Source organism: Dunckerocampus dactyliophorus, chromosome 17, assembly GCF_027744805.1.
Source record: "Dunckerocampus dactyliophorus isolate RoL2022-P2 chromosome 17, RoL_Ddac_1.1, whole genome shotgun sequence".
In the NCBI taxonomy this organism is placed as follows: domain Eukaryota; kingdom Metazoa; phylum Chordata; class Actinopteri; order Syngnathiformes; family Syngnathidae; genus Dunckerocampus; species Dunckerocampus dactyliophorus.
The window spans coordinates 2,595,564-2,614,584 of record NC_072835.1 but is presented as its reverse complement, the minus strand read 5'-3'; the positions used below and the strand labels follow the sequence as shown (position 1 = coordinate 2,614,584).

Sequence of the window (19,021 nt, the reverse complement as noted above, 5' to 3'; positions counted from 1 at the left end):
AAAACAATATAAATAATACAAACAATATAAATAATATAAAAAACAGCAACAGCAATAATGCAAAAATCAGCATAAATTTTTTTATTATATTTACATTTTGGGAAAATTAGGTTGTGAAAAAAGTTATAATGTTACAATAATAAGGTCAAAATATTATGGGAATAAAGTCATAATTACAAGATGAAAAAATTACAAGAACAAAGTTGAAATAGATGAAAAACATTTTTTTTTACAAGAATGAAGTCAAAATATTTAGAAAATGTTGTATTTTATTTTAAAAATAAAAAATGTTGCAGTTTTATTAGAATAAACTTGTAATATTATGATATAATAATGTCATTTTAGTAGCATAGAGTTGAAATATGAGAGAAAAAATATAGTATATAGTTATCTTTTTTAAGTTGTAATACTATGAAAAAAAATAAGTTGTAAATTTTGGGAAATTCCTGAAAAAGGTTGGGGAAAAACTTATGGGCATAATATAATATAATAAATATCATAAATATAATATAATATAATATAATATAATATAATATAATATAATATAATACAACACAATACAATCTCTTGGCTAGGCTTCGCGAACGAAGATTTTAGGGGCATTGACCACGTCTAGCACAGGCGCGCTGGTGGCTGACAAGGCCGTTTCCTAACAGGCACACTCGGCCACAGCGGGGGCAGGGGAATGACGAATCTGGAGCTGGTGCTGTGACTGCACGGTTCATTCTCCTACTGCGCTTCTCTTCGATGGCAGCCCTACGGTTGCGCTCAAAGGAGGAGACTGACTGGTGGACAGCGCGCCACCAAGCCCCCCGGTCGGCAGCTTGGACTGACCACTGTCGATGGTCGATGTGGCAGGTAGACAGGGATTTTGTAAATAAAAAGATTTTTTCAATACAATACAATACAATACAATACAATATAATACAATATAATATAATATTATGGGAATAAAGTCAAAATTACAAGAAGAAAAATGCACAAGAATGAAGTTGAAATAGTTGGGAAAAAAACAGCTGTCATTTTACAAGAATCAAGTCAAAATATTAAGAGAAAAAAGTTGTATTTTAAAAAGAAAAAGTTCTAATTTTTTTTAATGAAGTTTTAATATTATGAGGAAAATAATGTCATTTTAGTAGCATAGACTTGAAATATTAGAGAAAACACACGTTATTTTTTGTAAAAGTCATAATACTATGAGAAACAAAAAGTTGTCATTTTTGGAAAATTAGGTTGAGAAAAAAAGTTACAATATTTTGAGAACAAAGTCATAATTACAAGAAGAAAAATGCACAAGAATGACGTTGAAATAGTTGGAAAATTAAAAAAAAAACAGCTGTAATTTTAAAAGAATAAAGTCTAAATATGAAGAGAAAAAAGTCATAGTCTAATGAGAAAAAACTTCACAATTTTGCTGGATTAAACTTGTAATATTACGAGAAAAATTATGTCATTTTAGTAGCATAGAGTTGAAATATTAGAGAAAAATTTTCTAAATGTTGTAATTCTATGAGAAACAAAAAAATAAATGAAGTTGTCATTTTTTGGGAAATTAGTTTTGGGAAAAAGTTAGAGCAATACAGGAATAAAGTCCAATTATTATGGGAATAAAGTCCAATTATTACGGGAATAAAGTCCAATTATTATGGGAATAAAGTCCAATTATTACGGGAATAAAGTCCAATTATTACAGGAATAAAGTCCAATTATTACGGGAATAAAGTCCAATTATTACAGGAATAAAGTCCAATTATTACAGGAATAAAGTCCAATTATTACGGGAATAAAGTCCAATTATTACAGGAATAAAGTCCAATTATTACGGGAATGAAGTCCAATTATTACGGGAATAAAGTCCAATTATTACAGGAATAAAGTCCAATTATTACGGGAATAAAGTCCAATTATTACAGGAATAAAGTCCAATTATTACAGGAATAAAGTCCAATTATTACGGGAATAAAGTCCAATTATTACAGGAATAAAGTCCAATTATTACAGGAATAAAGTCCAATTATTATGGGAATGAAGTCCAATTATTACGGGAATAAAGTCCAATTATTACGGGAATAAAGGCCAATTATTACAGGAATAAAGTCCAATTATTACGGGAATAAAGTCCAATTATTACAGGAATAAAGTCCAATTATTACGGGAATAAAGTCCAATTATTACAGGAATAAAGTCCAATTATTACAGGAATAAAGTCCAATTATTACGGGAATAAAGTCCAATTATTACAGGAATAAAGTCCAATTATTACGGGAATGAAGTCCAATTATTACGGGAATAAAGTCCAATTATTACAGGAATAAAGTCCAATTATTACGGGAATAAAGTCCAATTATTACAGGAATAAAGTCCAATTATTACAGGAATAAAGTCCAATTATTACGGGAATAAAGTCCAATTATTACAGGAATAAAGTCCAATTATTACAGGAATAAAGTCCAATTATTATGGGAATGAAGTCCAATTATTACGGGAATAAAGTCCAATTATTACGGGAATAAAGGCCAATTATTACAGGAATAAAGTCCAATTATTACGGGAATAAAGTCCAATTATTACAGGAATAAAGTCCAATTATTACGGGAATAAAGTCCAATTATTACAGGAATAAAGTCCAATTATTACAGGAATAAAGTCCAATTATTACGGGAATAAAGTCCAATTATTACAGGAATAAAGTCCAATTATTACAGGAATAAAGTCCAATTATTACGGGAATGAAGTCCAATTATTACGGGAATAAAGTCCAATTATTACGGGAATAAAGTCCAATTATTACAGGAATAAAGTCCAATTATTACAGGAATAAAGTCCAATTATTACGGGAATAAAGTCCAATTATTATGGGAATAAAGTCCAATTATTACGGGAATAAAGTCCAATTATTACAGGAATAAAGTCCAATTATTACGGGAATAAAGTCCAATTATTACAGGAATAAAGTCCAATTATTACAGGAATAAAGTCCAATTATTATGGGAATGAAGTCCAATTATTACGGGAATAAAGTCCAATTATTACGGGAATAAAGTCCAATTATTATGGGAATAAAGTCCAATTATTACAGGAATAAAGTCCAATTATTATGGGAATAAAGTCCAATTATTACGGGAATAAAGTCCAATTATTACAGGAATAAAGTGATAATTACAAGAAGACAAATGTACAAGAATAAAGTTGAAATAGTTGGAAAATAAATGTTAAAAAACAGCTGTCATTTTACAAGAATAATACAAAATATTAAGAAAACCAAGTTGTATTTTAAGAATTAAAAAGTTATGTGAATTAACTAGTAATATTTTAAGGAAAATAATGTCATTTTAGTAACAAAGACTTGAAATATTAAAAAATGTTTTGGAAAAAAAGGTTATTTTTGTTAAAGTCGTAACACTGAGAAACAAAAGAAAAAGAAAAACATAAAGTTATCATTTTGGGAAATTAGGTTGGGGAAAAATGTCTAATAATATGGGAATAAAGTTCAAATATTAGGAGAGGGAAAGACGGGTTCAACTTTTTGTCTGTTTTTGTGAGTTTTTCCTGTCATTTCTGCACAAGTGACCCCCGCATGGCCCCTTTATACAAGATACAAGATACAAGAGAGTTTTATTGTCATGTGCATAGTAAAACAGCAGTTATACCATGCAATGAAAATCTTATTCTGTTCATTCTCCCAAGAAAAGAAAGAAAACAAATGAAAGAATAAGAACATAAGAAACATAAACACATAAACATATATACATATACGTTATGACAACGTGGTCTGGCTGTGATGTACTGTAGCTGTGCTGCCTGCGTCTGCGGGGATCACTCGTCCACTGGGAGATGATTGATCACCTGACCAGACAGATCCCAGCTTACCTTCAGCACTCGCTGCTTGAGAACAGAAGGATTGTCTGCCTTCTCCTCGGGGACTCTCGTCTGACTCACATTATTCGGAGGCCTCCACCGCATTAGTTCTGCATTGGCCTTGTTTTGGGTTGTAATATTTTGGAGGTACGACGCAGAGTCAAGCGGAGTCAAGGCCATCATTTGCGTGAAGAGGAGACAAAGGGAAGCATGGGAGTGCAAAAGGAGGATGTGGAAATGTTCCTCAAAGGGAATCCGGCATTTGCCAAAGAGTACTTTGCCAGGAAGATGGACCAAAGCTCCATATCCAAGGTGTCGGCACTCCCGGAGAAGCAGGTGGACTTCAGCCAGTTTCAGGAGCTCAGCCAGGTACAATTTCCAGCATCATCCTACTAAGAAAACTAGCATGGAGTCTTAAAGATCCGTCAACCCTTTTTTTCCAGGTGGAGGAGAGCCGAATCATGTATGACCTCATCACAGACATGCAGGAGAACATCAACATGGAAAAAGTGGTCTTCAAGATCCTCAAAAGAATAAGCGCCCTCATCCACGCCGACCGCTGCAGCTTGTTCATGTACCGGCAGAGGAACGGCGTCGGCGAGCTGGCCACCAGGCTCTTCAACGTGCAGACCCAGTCTGAGCTGGACGACTGCGTGGTGCCGCCCGATTCTGAGATCGTCTACCCGCTGGACATAGGGATAGTGGGCCACGTAGCCCAGACCAAGAAAACTGTTAATGTAAAGGATGTTAAAGAGGTAAGTGGAATGATCCCCACTGCCTGCACTTCACAGTGCTACCACCAGGTGGCGACAAAATTGACACAAGGTTTTCCCCTCGTATGTACTCGCTACTAAAATCTAACATCTCAGCCAACATGTGTTGAAAAACACTTCAATTACTTTCCAAAAGGCTCTTATTTTCGCTTATACAATCGGTAAAATTTAAGACCAAGATGCTAGCAGTAAAAATGCGCACCGCTGTCTTCGCGGCTGTTACTTCCTGGGTGAGAAAACGAAGAAGAAGCTAACTACGCGAAGAAGAAGCAGACGCGGAAGTAAATTTGCACAGGTGGTGATGTGAAAGTCTGGAAACACTCCAAGTGACTTGGAAAAAGGCGACGAAAATGAACACTACGAATGTTCTTGGACAAAGTCGAAGAAGACGGTAACGAAGAATAAAGTACAGAAGAATAAATAAAGTTAACTAAAAGGGGATATTTTAGTTTACACGACAAGTTAGCAAGTATGGTTAAGTCGCTCCAAGATGGATGTGATCGTACTTCTGAACACTTTGACAGACAAGATAACAGCGTCTTAAAGCCGCCCAGCTATGCTTGACAAGCGAAGGTTTAAATCCCCTGACAGACATAATCCATTTATTTGCAACTCCACTCCACTGGATTAGACAGCCCCCTTGTATTTAGTCAGCAGTAATGTACAACTCATCTAGTTTAGCATCTCCCATGCATTCTGCAGAGTGGGGGTGTCCAAAGTGCGGCCCGGGGGCCATATGCACCCGGTTGATGGTTTTTTTTGGTGGCCTGCGGCACATTGTAACTATATAATTCAACAAGAAAACTTAAAAAATATGTATCTTTTTTATTTCACGAGGAATTTTACATGAATGAAGTCAAAATATAAAGATAAAAAAGTTGTAATCTATAATGAGAAATAGTTGTCATGTTTACGACAATAACAAAGTGATAATATGAGGCTGTTTTTTCCCCCACAAGTCATAGTATTATGTAGCACAAATAAAGTTGTAATTTTTGGGAACTTAGGTTAGATCGATTGAAAGCCCTGAGAACAGAATAAAGTCAAAATATTATGGGAATAAAGACATAATTCCAAGAAAAAAAATGATACGACTACAATTGGAAAAAACAGCTGTAATTTTACAAGAATAAAGTCAAAAAATGAACACTTTCAATACCAAAGACCTGAATGAGCAATCCCAAAGTCTTAGATGCAACTGCACTCTAAAGGATGTCATTTTACAGCAGTTTTAAGCCACAAAAACGGCAACAAGATGGCAGATGTAAGCTCGGCATGTGAATTTGAATGGGGAAAAAACACACACGGCAGCAAGGAGGAAGTGGAAGAGCGAGGAGGAGGGGAATTTTAGCGCATGCGCGCACACATGCACGCACACACAGTTTGGTTCCAAATATGAAAATTATTATTAGTTCATGGTGTTATATTTATAAATGATTTTGATGTATAAAACAACCCCTATTTGTGTTGTTTATGTTGTGGTATAGTTATTTAAGCTATTATTTAAGCAAAACATTTTTGCGTCAGAGTGAAAGTTATGCTTGAATTGTAGCTGGTTTTTTCTCTATTTTTTAGTTGGGAACTGATATTTTCCTGAAACTTGCCTATGTTCTACTGCTGATTATTAAAGAACGGAAAAAGGTACAGTGGTATGAAAAAGTATCTGAACCTTTTGGAATTTCTCACATTTCTGCATAAAATCACCATCAAATGTGATCTGATCTTTGTCAAAATCACACAGATGAAAAAACTGTGTTTGCTTTAACTAAAACCACCCAAACATTTATAGGTTTTTATATTTTAACGAGGATAGCATGCAAACAATGACAGAAAGGGGGAGGAATAAGTAACTGAACCCTTACATTTAATATTTTGTGGCCCCCCTTTGGCAGCAATAACTTCAACCAGACACTTCCTGTAGCTGCAGATCAGTCTGGCACGTCGATCAGGACTAACCTTGGCCCATTCTTTTCTACAAAACTGCTTTAGTTCAGTCTGATTCCTGGGATGTCTGGCATGAATCGCTGTCTTGAGGTCATGCCACAGCATCTCAATGGGGTTCAAGTGTGGACTTTGACTTGGCCACTCCAGAACGTGTATTTTGTTCTTCTGAAACCATTCTGAAGTTGATTTACTTCTGTGTTTTGGATCATTGTCTTGTTGCAGCATCCATCCTCTTTTTAGCTTCAACTGTCTGACAGACGGCCTCAGGTTTTCCTGCAAAACATCCTGATAAACTTTTGAATTCATTTTTCCATGAATGATTGCAAGTTGTCCAGGCCCTGAGGCAGCAAAACAGCCCCTAACCATGATGCACCCTCCACCATGCTTCACGGTGGGGATGAGGTGTTGATGTTGGTGAGATGTTCCATTTTTCCTCCACACATGACGTTGTGTGTTCCTCCCAAACAATTCAACTTTGGTTTCATCAGTCCACAAAATATTTTGCCAAAACTTCTGTGGAGTGTCCAAGTGCCTTTTTGCGAACATTAAACGAGCAACAATGTTTTTTTAGACAGCAGTGGCTTCATCCGTGGAGTCCTCCAATAAACACCATTCTTGGCCATTGTCTTACATATAGTTGATGTGTGCACAGAGATATTGGACTGTGCCAGTGATTTCTGTAAGTCTTTAGCAGACACTCTAGGGTTCTTTTTTACCTCTCTGAGGATTCTGCGCTGAACTCTTGGCGTCATCTTTGGTGGACGGCCACTCCTTGGGAGAGAAGCAACGTTGCCAAACTCTCTCCATTTGTAGACAACTTCTCTGACTGTCGATTGATGAACATCCAGACTTTTAGAGATGGTTTTGTATCCTTTCCCAGCTTTATACAAATCGATAATTCTTGATCGCAGGTCTTTAGACAGCTCTTTTGAGCGAGCCATGGTGCACATCAGACGATGCTTCTCATCAAGACAATTCTTACCAATTCTGTGTGTTTTATAGTGGGCAGGGCGGCTTTAAACCACTCATCAGTGATTGGGCACACACCTGACTTGAATTGTTTGGTAAAAATTGGTTTCAATTGCTCTTTAAGTCTCCTTAGGCAGAGGGTTCAGTTACTTATTCCTCCCCCTTCTGTCATTGTTCAAGATTCAAGATTCAAGATTCAAGATTCAAGAGAGTTTTATTGTCATGTGCATGGTAAAACAGCAGTTATACCATGCAATGAAAATCTTATTCTGTTCATTCTCCCAAGAAAAGAAAGAAAACAAATGAAAGAATAAGAACATAAGAAACATAAACACATAAACATATATACCAATAAATTAAGCAACAACAACAGACGAGACATTAATACAAGTAAATAATACAAATAAATAAATAAATAAAGTGCTATGAGTGTGTGCGTGTGTTGCGTGCGGCGTGTGCGAGTGCTTCGTTGAGGAGCCTGATGGCCTGTGGGTAAAAACTGTTTGCCAGCCTTGTTTGCATGCTATCCTCATTAAAATATGAAAACCTATAAATGTTTGGGTGGTTTTAGTTAAAGCCGACACTGTTTTTTCATCTGTGTGATTTTGACAAAGATCAGATCACATTTGATGGTGATTTTATGCAGAAATGTGAGAAATTTCAAAAGGTTCAGATACTTTTTCATACCACTGTAGAAACAAACTTTTTTTTTTCTGATGAAAGACGGGAGTTTAATCTTTCTTTTGGTATCTTCCATGTATATATAACATAGAACACAATATTTTGTGTGCCTTGAAAATCAGTCAAAATTATCATCTTAAACGGCCGGGACTGAACGGGTGTAATTTTGAAAAATGTCTGGGATTGAATGAGTTAAGTTAAGAGGAAAAAAAAGACATATCTAAAAACAAAAAAGGTGCAATTTTATTCTAAGAAAAAATAATGTCATTTTAGTGGCATAAATCTGAAATATTAAACAAAGACACTGTTGTTTTTAAACATCGTAATACGAAAACAAAGTTGTAATTTTTGAGGAATTAGGTTGCGGAAAAAGCCACAAAGTTCCAAGAATAAAGTCAAAATATGGGAATGAAGTCATAATTATGAGAAGAAAAAACATACAAGAATAAAGTTGAAAAAGTTGGAGAACAGCAAAAATGGAAAAAAAACAGCTGAAATTGTATGAGAATAAAATCAAAATATTTTAGATATAAAAGGAATATTCTAAAAGAATAAACTTGTAATATGAGGAAAAATAATGTCATTTTAGTAGCAAAGAGTTTAAATAGAGAAAGCTGATGTTTTGTTAAGGTCATAATATGAAAAATAAAGTTGTCACTTTTGGAAAATTAGGTTGTGGAAAAAAGATGAAAATATACTAGAATAAAGTCGATACAGTTCGAGAATAAAAAAAAAAACAAGCTGAAATGGGAAAAAAAACAGGTGTAATTTTATGTGAATGAAGTGAAAACATGAAGAGAATAAAGTCATATTATAACAAACAAATGTTGCAATTTAATGAAAATAAACTTTTTGTATTATGTGTCAAAATGATGTCATTTTAGTCAGAGATTTGGAATATTAACGAGAAAATACATGACTTTTAAAAAAAAAGTTGTAATATTATAAGAAACAAAATAAGGTTGCAATTTTTGGAAAATTAGCTTGGGGGGAAAAAGTTGTGATTTTATGGGAATAAAGTCATCATATCACATAAAGACCATTTATGAAAATGATTTAAGAAGAAAGTTCGGAATATTTGGAAAATGAAGAAAAACCCAACAAAATGGGTAAAACAGCACCTCGAGCTATGCTGATATTAATAAAGATCTTTTTCTCCTATATCACAAAGCTGACATGTATATACTTGTACATTTCAAGAAAAACTACAAGTACATACATACGTAACTTCTTAGCATATTCATAACAAAATCTCAAAGTGGCCCTTGCATCCTTTCATTTGACACGATGTGGCCCTCACTGGACAGTGTGGACACCCCTGCTGTATGTGTGTGTAGGAGATACAGTAGCTGGAGTGTGTCTATGATATTTATCAAAAGTACAGTACCTGTACATAAGTAGCTTTGTTTCACTGTTTGGAACCACAGCAACTACGTGATGTTCTACAACGAGGCACAAAAACGCTGCTTACTGTCTTTCTTGTCACGATACGGACTTAAATCCTCGCCTTTTCCCGTCTTTCAGAACCAGTACTTCAGCTCCTTCGTGGACAGCCTGACCGAGTACGAGACCAGGAACGTCCTGGCCACGCCCATCCTCAACGGCAAAGACCTGGTGGCCGTCATCTTGGCGCTCAACAAGACCACGGGCCCGCATTTCACAAGCGAGGACGAGGATGTACGTGTGCGTGCGTCTAGGCGTGCAGTTGCAGCGGCGGGCGTAACGTTTCTTTGCCTCTTTTGCTCTTGCAGCTCTTTTTAAAGTACCTGAAAATCGCCACCTTGAACCTGAAGATCTACCACCTGAGTTACCTGCACAACTGCGAGACACGTAAAGGACAGGTACACGTCACCGTCTGACTTTGTTTGGTAGTCGAGACACGCACCGTTTATGAGGTACACCTGCACAGTCGTATTTGATCCAGCCTAAGGCTGTGTCGACCTTTACGAAGATAATCATGCTCACGGTTTTTGGTCTGCAGGGGTGTAGAATACACATTCATGATTCAATTTAAGATTTACATATTCATATTTTCAACATGTGGTTCCGCCTTGAGCTCCAAAGTGAAATAAATACATAAATACATGTTAAACACATCATCTTGTGCAGGGGCGTCAAACTCGTTTTCACCGTAGGCCACATCGCAGCTATGGCTACCCTCGGGGGGCCACCTGGATCTGTGAAACCATATTCATGTCATGATGAAAAGGCTTCTTGAGACGTCATCTGTACTTCGGTGAAGAAAGTGTCGGACGTTTCGCTCCTCATCCGAAGAGCTTCGTCAGCGAAATAATAAGTGCTGGTAGCCTAGGCCTTAAATACAGTAGGAGTGGGCGGATTTGGTGTGCCAACACCCTCCTCCTATTGGTACCCATCATTGAATCGGAATGGTGGTTTGAGGTTTAATTTGGACCCTGTGTTCAGCAGGTTACTGAGACCAAAACCCACAGCTCTTAGTCTTGCAAATGAGGTGAAGCCAGGGCCGAGCCAGAACAATAGATGCTAACGAGCCAGTATCAGAGTCGTTCATACCCAACTCAGGGAGCGACACTTCCCTTTTATCGGAGGTGTTAATAGCAGGAAAGGATTAGACCACTACTCCTCCCAGGCTTAGTGTAACGAACCAATAGGAGGAGGGTGTTGGCACACCAATTCCGCCCACTCTTACTGTATTTAAGGCCTAAGCTACCAGCACTTGTTAGTTCGCTGACGAAGCTCTTCGGATGAGGAGCGAAACGTCCGATACCTTCTTCACAGAAGTACAGATGACGTCTCAAGAAGCCTTTCCCTCGATGGACAACTCCTGTACGACTGAGAGCCTACACAGATTCATGTCATGATATTGTAACACGTTTGATTATTATTAGGGGTGCACGATAATTACCAGGACGATACGAGGGAATTATGATGTCGTACAAATAAATCCATTAACATTAAAGATAGTGCAGATAACCGATCGTTTAAAAAAAACGCGCCAATGAGGCGAGATTACCCGTACTGTGCAGCTGAGCAAATCAAGCGCTCCTTTTTTCTCCTGCCTGTGACGGTAACGGCCTGTTGTAACTTCCCTGAGCAAACATTCGCTTTCCGAGGAAGACATTTCGAGTGCTAGTTGTACCAAATCCTCCGTGATGAGGAGAAATAAAAACCTTGAGAACACAAAAAAACTTATCAGCCATCTGAAACGCCAGCGCTGCTGCATCTGAAAAGTGCAAAAGGTTTGCCAGAGACCTCCGTAGCGGCACACCGGCTGCTCAGAGCGTGTGCCCGAATATAGTGCACGTTGCTGGGCCATGCCAGGTGACTCCCTCCGATCTATATTGTGGTTCTCCTGATCATACAAGTAGTCATGTGGTAGTAGTCATGTCATGATATTTGGTTAGGACAGATCAACAACAGGTACACTTGGTCAAATCCTAATTTGTTCCAGTCATTCTTACCTCCAGGTGCGCACAAACTGCACTTGAATCTTACATTTTTTTAAAGTAGACATTAAAAAGTTATCAGTTATCGGTAGCATGTCGGTCTTGAAAGAAAGTCAGCTGGGCTAGGCTCGAGCATACCCCCGCGGCCCTAGTGAGGACAATCAAATAAATAAATCAATAAAAGTGTCTTTTTGACATGCACTATTCCCTGGCTTAAAATGATACGGCTGACGGGATCCACTTGTCGCTAGGCAGTTTTTGGAAACGCTGATCAGATTGCACAGGTGTACCTAAATGCTGTCTGTGTGTGTTAATGGTTTTAATGGAGTGATTCCTAAGTGTGTGTGTGTGTGTGTGTGTGTGTGTGTGTGTGTGCGCGCGCATCCCAGTTGCTGCTGTGGTCAGCCAACAAAGTCTTCGAGGAGCTGACCGACATCGAGCGGCAGTTCCACAAGGCCTTGTACACCGTGCGCGCCTACCTCAACTGTGACCGCTACTCTGTGGGTTTACTCGACATGACAAAGGAGAAGGTGACCGCTCTTTGTCTCCGCATCACATATCCTGCGTCGTCTTTGTCGTCTTCTTTTGTTTCTTTTAAGAGCATGTTTTTCTGTTTCTGTCCTCCAGGAGTTCTTTGATGTGTGGCCAGTGTTGATGGGCGAGCAGCCACCTTACGCTGGGCCGGTAACGCCCGATGGAAGGGTATGCAGCGATTCATTTATCAAACAACATTTTAGTTCTTTTTTCTAATGACAAAATTCTAATGACATTTTTGAATTACTCGAACAGGAAGTGAACTTTTACAAAGTGATTGATTATATATTACATGGGAAGGAGGAGATCAAAGTCATACCGTAAGTAAAACGTATTTACTTTCAGTAGGTAGGGGTAGTAAGAATGATAACACAGTCACGGCATTATTATTACGATCATACAGAAAGTCCATATAATCTTACTTACTTGCTTACTTACTTACATGTTTGTTTACCACCGTATTTAATGTTATTTTTTTAATTATAGTACAATTTGCATTTTCATACATTTTTTTACAGGATTATTTATTTATTTATTTAATTTTTATTTTAAGTTCAATTAATTGCAAAAATAATAACAAAGGAAAAGAAAAATATGTTTTATACCTCTAGTAAATAAAATATAATAATAATAATAATAATAATAATAATAATAATAATAATAATAATAATAATAATAATAATAATATAGTAAAAATAATAATAATATAATAATAACTAGCAATGTTATACAAATATTGAGTTATAAAATTATTAATATTAAATATTAATATTACATATTAATATTAAATATTAAGTGTGATTAGTTTGACTGTTTTTTTTACATGATTTATTTTTTATTTATGTATGTTTCATGATCATCATAAAGAAACATAAAAATACATTTAATAATGTATATATACAGTAGTAATAGAATAATATTAATAATATAGTAATAATAATAATAATAATATAATAATGAATAACAATTTAAACATTTTTAAGAATAATATTTATTGTTTTTTGACATGATTTATTTTTTTCATTTTTTTTAATTTTATGTTAGTGATTTTAAAAATGAATAACAAAGAAAAATAAAACTACATTTTATAACAGCTAAAGTAAATACAGTATAATAATAATAGTAGTAGTCATAATAATAAATAAATGTTTAGCAATTTCATTTTTGAACACATGATTAGTTTTATTGTTTTGACTTATTTTTATTTATTTTCAATTGAAAAAAAAAATTTCAATAGAAAAATTCATAATAAAAACTATAGTATTTATAACTATAGTAAATAATATATATATATTTATATGATACTAAATAAAATATAATAATAATAATAATAATAATAACAATTTAATCATGTAATTACATTTTTAAAATGTATGATCAGTTTTATTGTATTTATTTTTACTGAAATAATTGTTTTATTTAATATTGATTAATTAATAATGTTCATATTAATAAGTAATATTTATTTTATTTGTGTTTATTTTATTATTTATTTTATTTTTATTTGTATTGATTGATAAATTTTTGATTTGCACTGATTGTATGGTTTAAGTTTTGCATGCGCCTGAATGTACAAAAGAAATCCTTCTCTGGTAGTAAATTTTGTTGTTATGCAATGAAATGTGAAAAATCTGCCCTCAAATATGAATGAAATAGCAAACATATACCGGCAAAAGTGTTATCTTACAGTTTGACTGATTTTTATGTGTTTTTGCGCATAAAATACAATTCTGACCAGCTCGAGTTTCTCTACTATTGGAAACGTACTTCCCATTGCCCCCAGTGGTAGAAACTGGTTTTACTTATGTTCAACCTTGGCGGATGAAAATACATGTAGTAGTAGTAATAATAATAATAATAATTATTATTATTATTATAATAATGATGTGTGTGTTCGTAGTTGAAGATAAGGTGTTTATTTATTTCCTGTGTTGTCATGCAGCAATCCACCTGCAGATCACTGGGCCTTGAGCAGCGGCCTACCTACCTACGTCGCTGAGAGCGGCTTTGTGAGTTCCATTCCGACGTCAGGCTAGCTTAGCTATCTGAGCATTTCCCGAGCACGTCAACGCTCATGTGTTGTTTTTGCTGTTTTGTTAGATTTGCAACATCATGAACGCAGGAGCAGACGAGACCTTCGGGTTTCAGGTACGAGGTGAAAAGAGACGACCAAGAAAGATTTAAAGGACGCCGTTCACTGGCCATGAGTGCAAATGTTTGTTTGTTGTTTTTTTTTCTTGTTTATTCAGACTGAGCCCCTGGACAGCAGCGGATGGACCATAAAGAACGTTCTCTCCCTGCCGATTGTCAACAAAAAGGAAGAAATAGTGGGTGTGGCCACCTTCTACAACAGAAAAGATGGAAAGCCTTTCGACGACCAAGACGAGCAGCTCATGGAGGTATAGTCGTATCTAGAGATGTCCGATATTGTCTGCCCGTACCGGCATATGGGCAAGAAAACCGATAAGGGAGCGCCTCTATTGAGCATCCCGGTGCCGCTCGTCTCTTCTCCCAGGCTTTGACCCAGTTCCTGGGCTGGTCGGCTTTGAACACCGACACGTACGACAAGATGAACAAGCTGGAGAACCGCAAAGACATCGCCCAGGACATGGTGCTGTACCACGTTAAATGCCGCAATGACGAAATTCAAAACATCCTGGTGAGTACTTGTGTGCTTGTGTTCACCCAAGCACGGTTAGGGCAGCAGGTTGTCCAAAGTGTGGCCCAGAGGTCATTTGAAGCCTGCGGCACATTCTAAAAATATAAATGAACAAGAAAAATTAAATCAAAAAGGACAAATCTGCAGTAATTTTACAAGAATAAAGTCAAAATATTAATAGAAAAAAGTTGTAAGCTGACAAGAACATTTTTAATTTTACAAAAATGTCATAATATTATGAAAAAAATAACATTTAGGAGCATAAAACTGAAATATTGAAGACAAAAGATCATTTTTTAAAAAGTAGTAATATGAAAAATAAACAAAACACATTTTGTCAATTGATGTAACATTAAAATGTTATCATGCTGCAGCAATAAAGTCAAAATATTATGGGAATAAAGTCCCAGTTACAACAAGCTAATTTTAGAGAGGAGAAGAAAGCAAAAAAAACAACAGAAATTGAAAAAATAGCTGTAATTTTAGAAGAATGAATTTTACAATAATAAATTCCAAATATTAAAAAGAAAAAAGTCGTATTCTGACGAGAAAGGTTGTACTCCAACTCGTAATATTATGAGGAAAAATAATGTCATTTTAGTAGAAAAAAGTTCAAATATTGTAAAACTGTGTTATTTTCTAAAAGTTGTCATATTTGAAATAATAATAATAATAATTTTAAATAGGTGGGGAATAAAGTTATAATTAAAAAAATGTACAAAAAGAAAGTTGAAATCGTTGGGAAAAAAACCCTGAAATGGAATAAACTGTAATTTGACAAGAATAAAGTCCAAATATGATGAGAATAAAGTCCTAATTTTGAGAGGGAAATGTACTGGAAGAAAGTTGAACTCCAGTAATTCATAACAGTTTATGGCGGTTAACGGGTTCCATAGCAGACCATGTTAAGTACATACCCGTAAAGTAGGATTCAATATTAATAAATGGAATATTTTCTTAGTTATGGCATAGAAAACCTGTTTACCACCTTCTAAATATGCTTTTTGTAACATGGTTAGAGCCCTCAAGACATGAAATAACACCCCTATAGTCACCTTCACACTCCTATTACCCAATATAGTAGACATAATAAGAGAAAATAAGACAGTATCGACATAAATAAGATAACATAGACAAGTGGCCAATGTAGAATACAGTATTACACTCAAGAATAAGTACAGTTTGCTTAAATATGCATGAATGACGGGCTGTGTTCAAACAGTGATCTTTCCTTAACTAATTGATGAATTCATTGGTCTAGACAGGGAGCGATAATCCAACCGCAATATGGCGAGAGATTCCTGTACTTGCAAAATGCAAAAAAACCCAAAAAACTCTGGACACCCGTGGGTTAGGGAATTGCATCATGGCTTGACTGTTTTCTACCTTCTCCCAGAACACCAAAGAGGTGTACGACTGTGAACCATGCGAGTGCGAAGAAGAGGAGCTGCTAGACATCTTGGTAAAAGACTGAAAGATTTAAGAATGAACTATTGCATGGGTTGTGCATCACGGGCACTCCTTTGGGCTGTTTTCAGAAAAAAGACCTGCCGCCTCTGATAAAGAAATTTGAGATCTACCAGTTCCGCTTTTCGGATTTCAACTGCACAGAGATGGAGCTGGTCAAGTGCGGCATACAGATGTACTACGAAGTCGGGGTGGTCAAGAAGTTCCAAATCCCTCAGGAGGTGACCACGCCCTCTTCGATGGGCCATTTTGTGTCCTTCTCGAGGTTAATTGTGCTTCCCTCCCCAAGGTGCTGGTCCGCTTCATGTACTCGGTCAGCAAAGGCTACAGAAGAATCACGTATCACAACTGGCGCCACGGCTTCAACGTGGGACAGACCATGTTCACCCTCTTGACGGTATCTGATTTAACGCCCTAAAAGGCGGTAAAAGCGCTATTCATTCATCACGCCCTCGAGGCAGGGGGTCTCAAATGGTCTCAGCCTGGGACTCACATTTTCCACTGGTCATTAAGTCGCCACCCACTTTGAGTTTGTATTATTTTTTTTACACTTTAAGTCATTTTTATTTTAGCTATTTTATAACGCTTTTATTTAAGTCATTTAAATTTTTATTTTACACATTTATGTAAGTCATTTTAATTTTTTTAAAATATTTTTTACACTTTAAGTAATTTTTTATTTTAGCTATTTTATAATGCTTTTATTGTCATTTTTATTTTTTGTTTATCTTTTACACATTTATGTAGGTCATTTTTATTTTTTGTATTATTTTTTACACTGTGTCCGTTTCATTTGAATTATTTTTTTACGCTTTTATTTAAGTCATTTTTCTTTCTTTATTTGTTTTTTACTCTTTAAGTCATTTTTAATTTGGATTTATTTATATTATTTTTTCGCTTATTGACAGGAAAAGTGCACTTAAAAAAAAAATGTTGCCCATCATCCACGAACCTGATGTGAGATATGAACACGTCTGTCTCTTTTCTGTGTTATAAAGATGTAAAAACAGCTAAAAATAGGCAGCTAAGAATGCACGTAATGTGACGCACCTATTCCGCCTAGAAAGCCTTCTGAAAAAACCTCCAAAAAGCGTCAACCACGCTCCGTTTACATCACGTGACCTGGATATTAACCAAGCTACAGCGACATTGGGCCTCATTCACGAAACGTTCTTACGCACAAATGTGTTCTTAAAGCCTTCTTACGAAAATTTTTGGCATTCACGAAACGTGTTCTCAACTCACAGTTCTTAGATGTAAGAACAAATTCTACGAACGCTCAGGAGGACTCTTACGCACAAGCAAAGCTTGCACTTTCAATGCGCAATCGCCCTCATGATGGATTTTGCAACCTGATCCCAAAAAATGTAGTGCAAATAAAATATCCCAACAATTATTTATCATCAAAACAACTAAAATATACTCCATGGATAAATATATATTCAAATCCCAATTCAGCAAAAAAAAAGGCTGGCTGGACGTGCGCTGCGCAGAGAGAGAATGTAAAGGGACCATTAGATTTATTTGCTGAAAGCCACCAATATTTGATGTCCTGCTTCAGGCTTCAGGCTTCCCTCTCTGTTCTTGCAGGTGTTCAGGATCATCAGAATAACATCGCAATGAAACGTGATGTGTCTATTGCGCACGTAGCACCCCCAGATAACGACATGCGCCCCCAGCCACGTCTTGAGCCAGAGCACGGGGCTGCTGTATTAATTAGGCAGCGTCTAATCAAATGTAACCACAGAAAAAATACATTGTCACACACAAACTATGTATTTTGACTTTATTTTTCCATCATGATTGTGTAAGTCCAGGGTGTACCCCGCCTGTCGCCCGAAGTCAGCTGGGATAGTTTCCGAAATGATTTGGTTTCTGATTGATGGCCCACCTCCCATTTCCTCCAGATCCCTCCGGTGCAGTCCAATCTTTTTTTGAGTCTATTTTAAGTCAAAACACTTCTTTTTAACCTCTGCGGTGGCGCGTTTCTCCGTGAAAACGGCATTTATGTTTCCTGCAATGGTGCTCCATGCCGACTCTTTTTGGATGGCCTGATGACCGGTGGATACACGTGAAAATAAGGTGGTCTTGTGTTCGCTCACTCCTTGTAAAAGCACCTCTATTTCAGTAGAATTGAAGTTTTTCTTTCGTTTGTTGTCCAGCTGCTCCTCAGTCTTGCCCTTGCGCGTTGCCATCTCCGCCTCCAGCTGCCTGTTGCGCACGGCACATTTTTCAAGATTCAAGAGATTCAAGAGAGTTTTATTGTCATGTGCATGGTAAAACAGCAGTTCTACTATGCAATGAAAATCTTATTCTGTTCATTCTCCCAAGAAAAGAAAGAAAACAAATGAAAGAATAAGAACATAAGAAACATAAACACATAAACATATATACCAATAAATTAAGCAACAACAACAGAAGAGACATTAATACAAGTAAATAATACAAATAAATATGTTGTTGGTATTAAATTAGTTAATTAATTAATTCATCTGTTTTTATATCTTTAGAACACACAGAAAAGTGAAAGACGTGCGTTCACGTCCCACATAAGGATTGTGGATGATGGGCAAAATTCCTCAAAAAGTGCACTTTTCCTTGATTTGGTTTGGTTTGGTTTGGTTTAGTTTATTTGAACATGAAGGTTACAATGGAATACATCTCATGAATCATTTTTTTTCACAGTTCCACATGTCCAAAAGGAGTAGGAA

General features: G+C 36.2%; 1 protein-coding gene across 1 annotated transcript in view; it reads left to right on the top strand.

The window, feature by feature from the left end:
• The first annotated feature begins 3,866 nt into the window (after nucleotides 1–3,866).
• Nucleotides 3,867–19,021, top strand: part of pde6b (phosphodiesterase 6B, cGMP-specific, rod, beta) — a 62,236-nt gene continuing 47,081 nt past the window's right edge. The window contains exons 1-14 of the mRNA XM_054757038.1: nucleotides 3,867–4,227; nucleotides 4,302–4,613; nucleotides 9,750–9,902; nucleotides 9,977–10,066; nucleotides 12,040–12,180; nucleotides 12,278–12,352; nucleotides 12,440–12,504; nucleotides 14,127–14,193; nucleotides 14,285–14,332; nucleotides 14,434–14,583; nucleotides 14,700–14,843; nucleotides 16,240–16,305; nucleotides 16,382–16,531; nucleotides 16,600–16,707. Coding sequence (XP_054613013.1) covers nucleotides 4,069–4,227; nucleotides 4,302–4,613; nucleotides 9,750–9,902; nucleotides 9,977–10,066; nucleotides 12,040–12,180; nucleotides 12,278–12,352; nucleotides 12,440–12,504; nucleotides 14,127–14,193; nucleotides 14,285–14,332; nucleotides 14,434–14,583; nucleotides 14,700–14,843; nucleotides 16,240–16,305; nucleotides 16,382–16,531; nucleotides 16,600–16,707 — 1,728 coding nt within the window. The 5' untranslated portion in view covers nucleotides 3,867–4,068. The remainder of the gene's footprint in view (nucleotides 4,228–4,301; nucleotides 4,614–9,749; nucleotides 9,903–9,976; nucleotides 10,067–12,039; nucleotides 12,181–12,277; nucleotides 12,353–12,439; nucleotides 12,505–14,126; nucleotides 14,194–14,284; nucleotides 14,333–14,433; nucleotides 14,584–14,699; nucleotides 14,844–16,239; nucleotides 16,306–16,381; nucleotides 16,532–16,599; nucleotides 16,708–19,021) is intronic.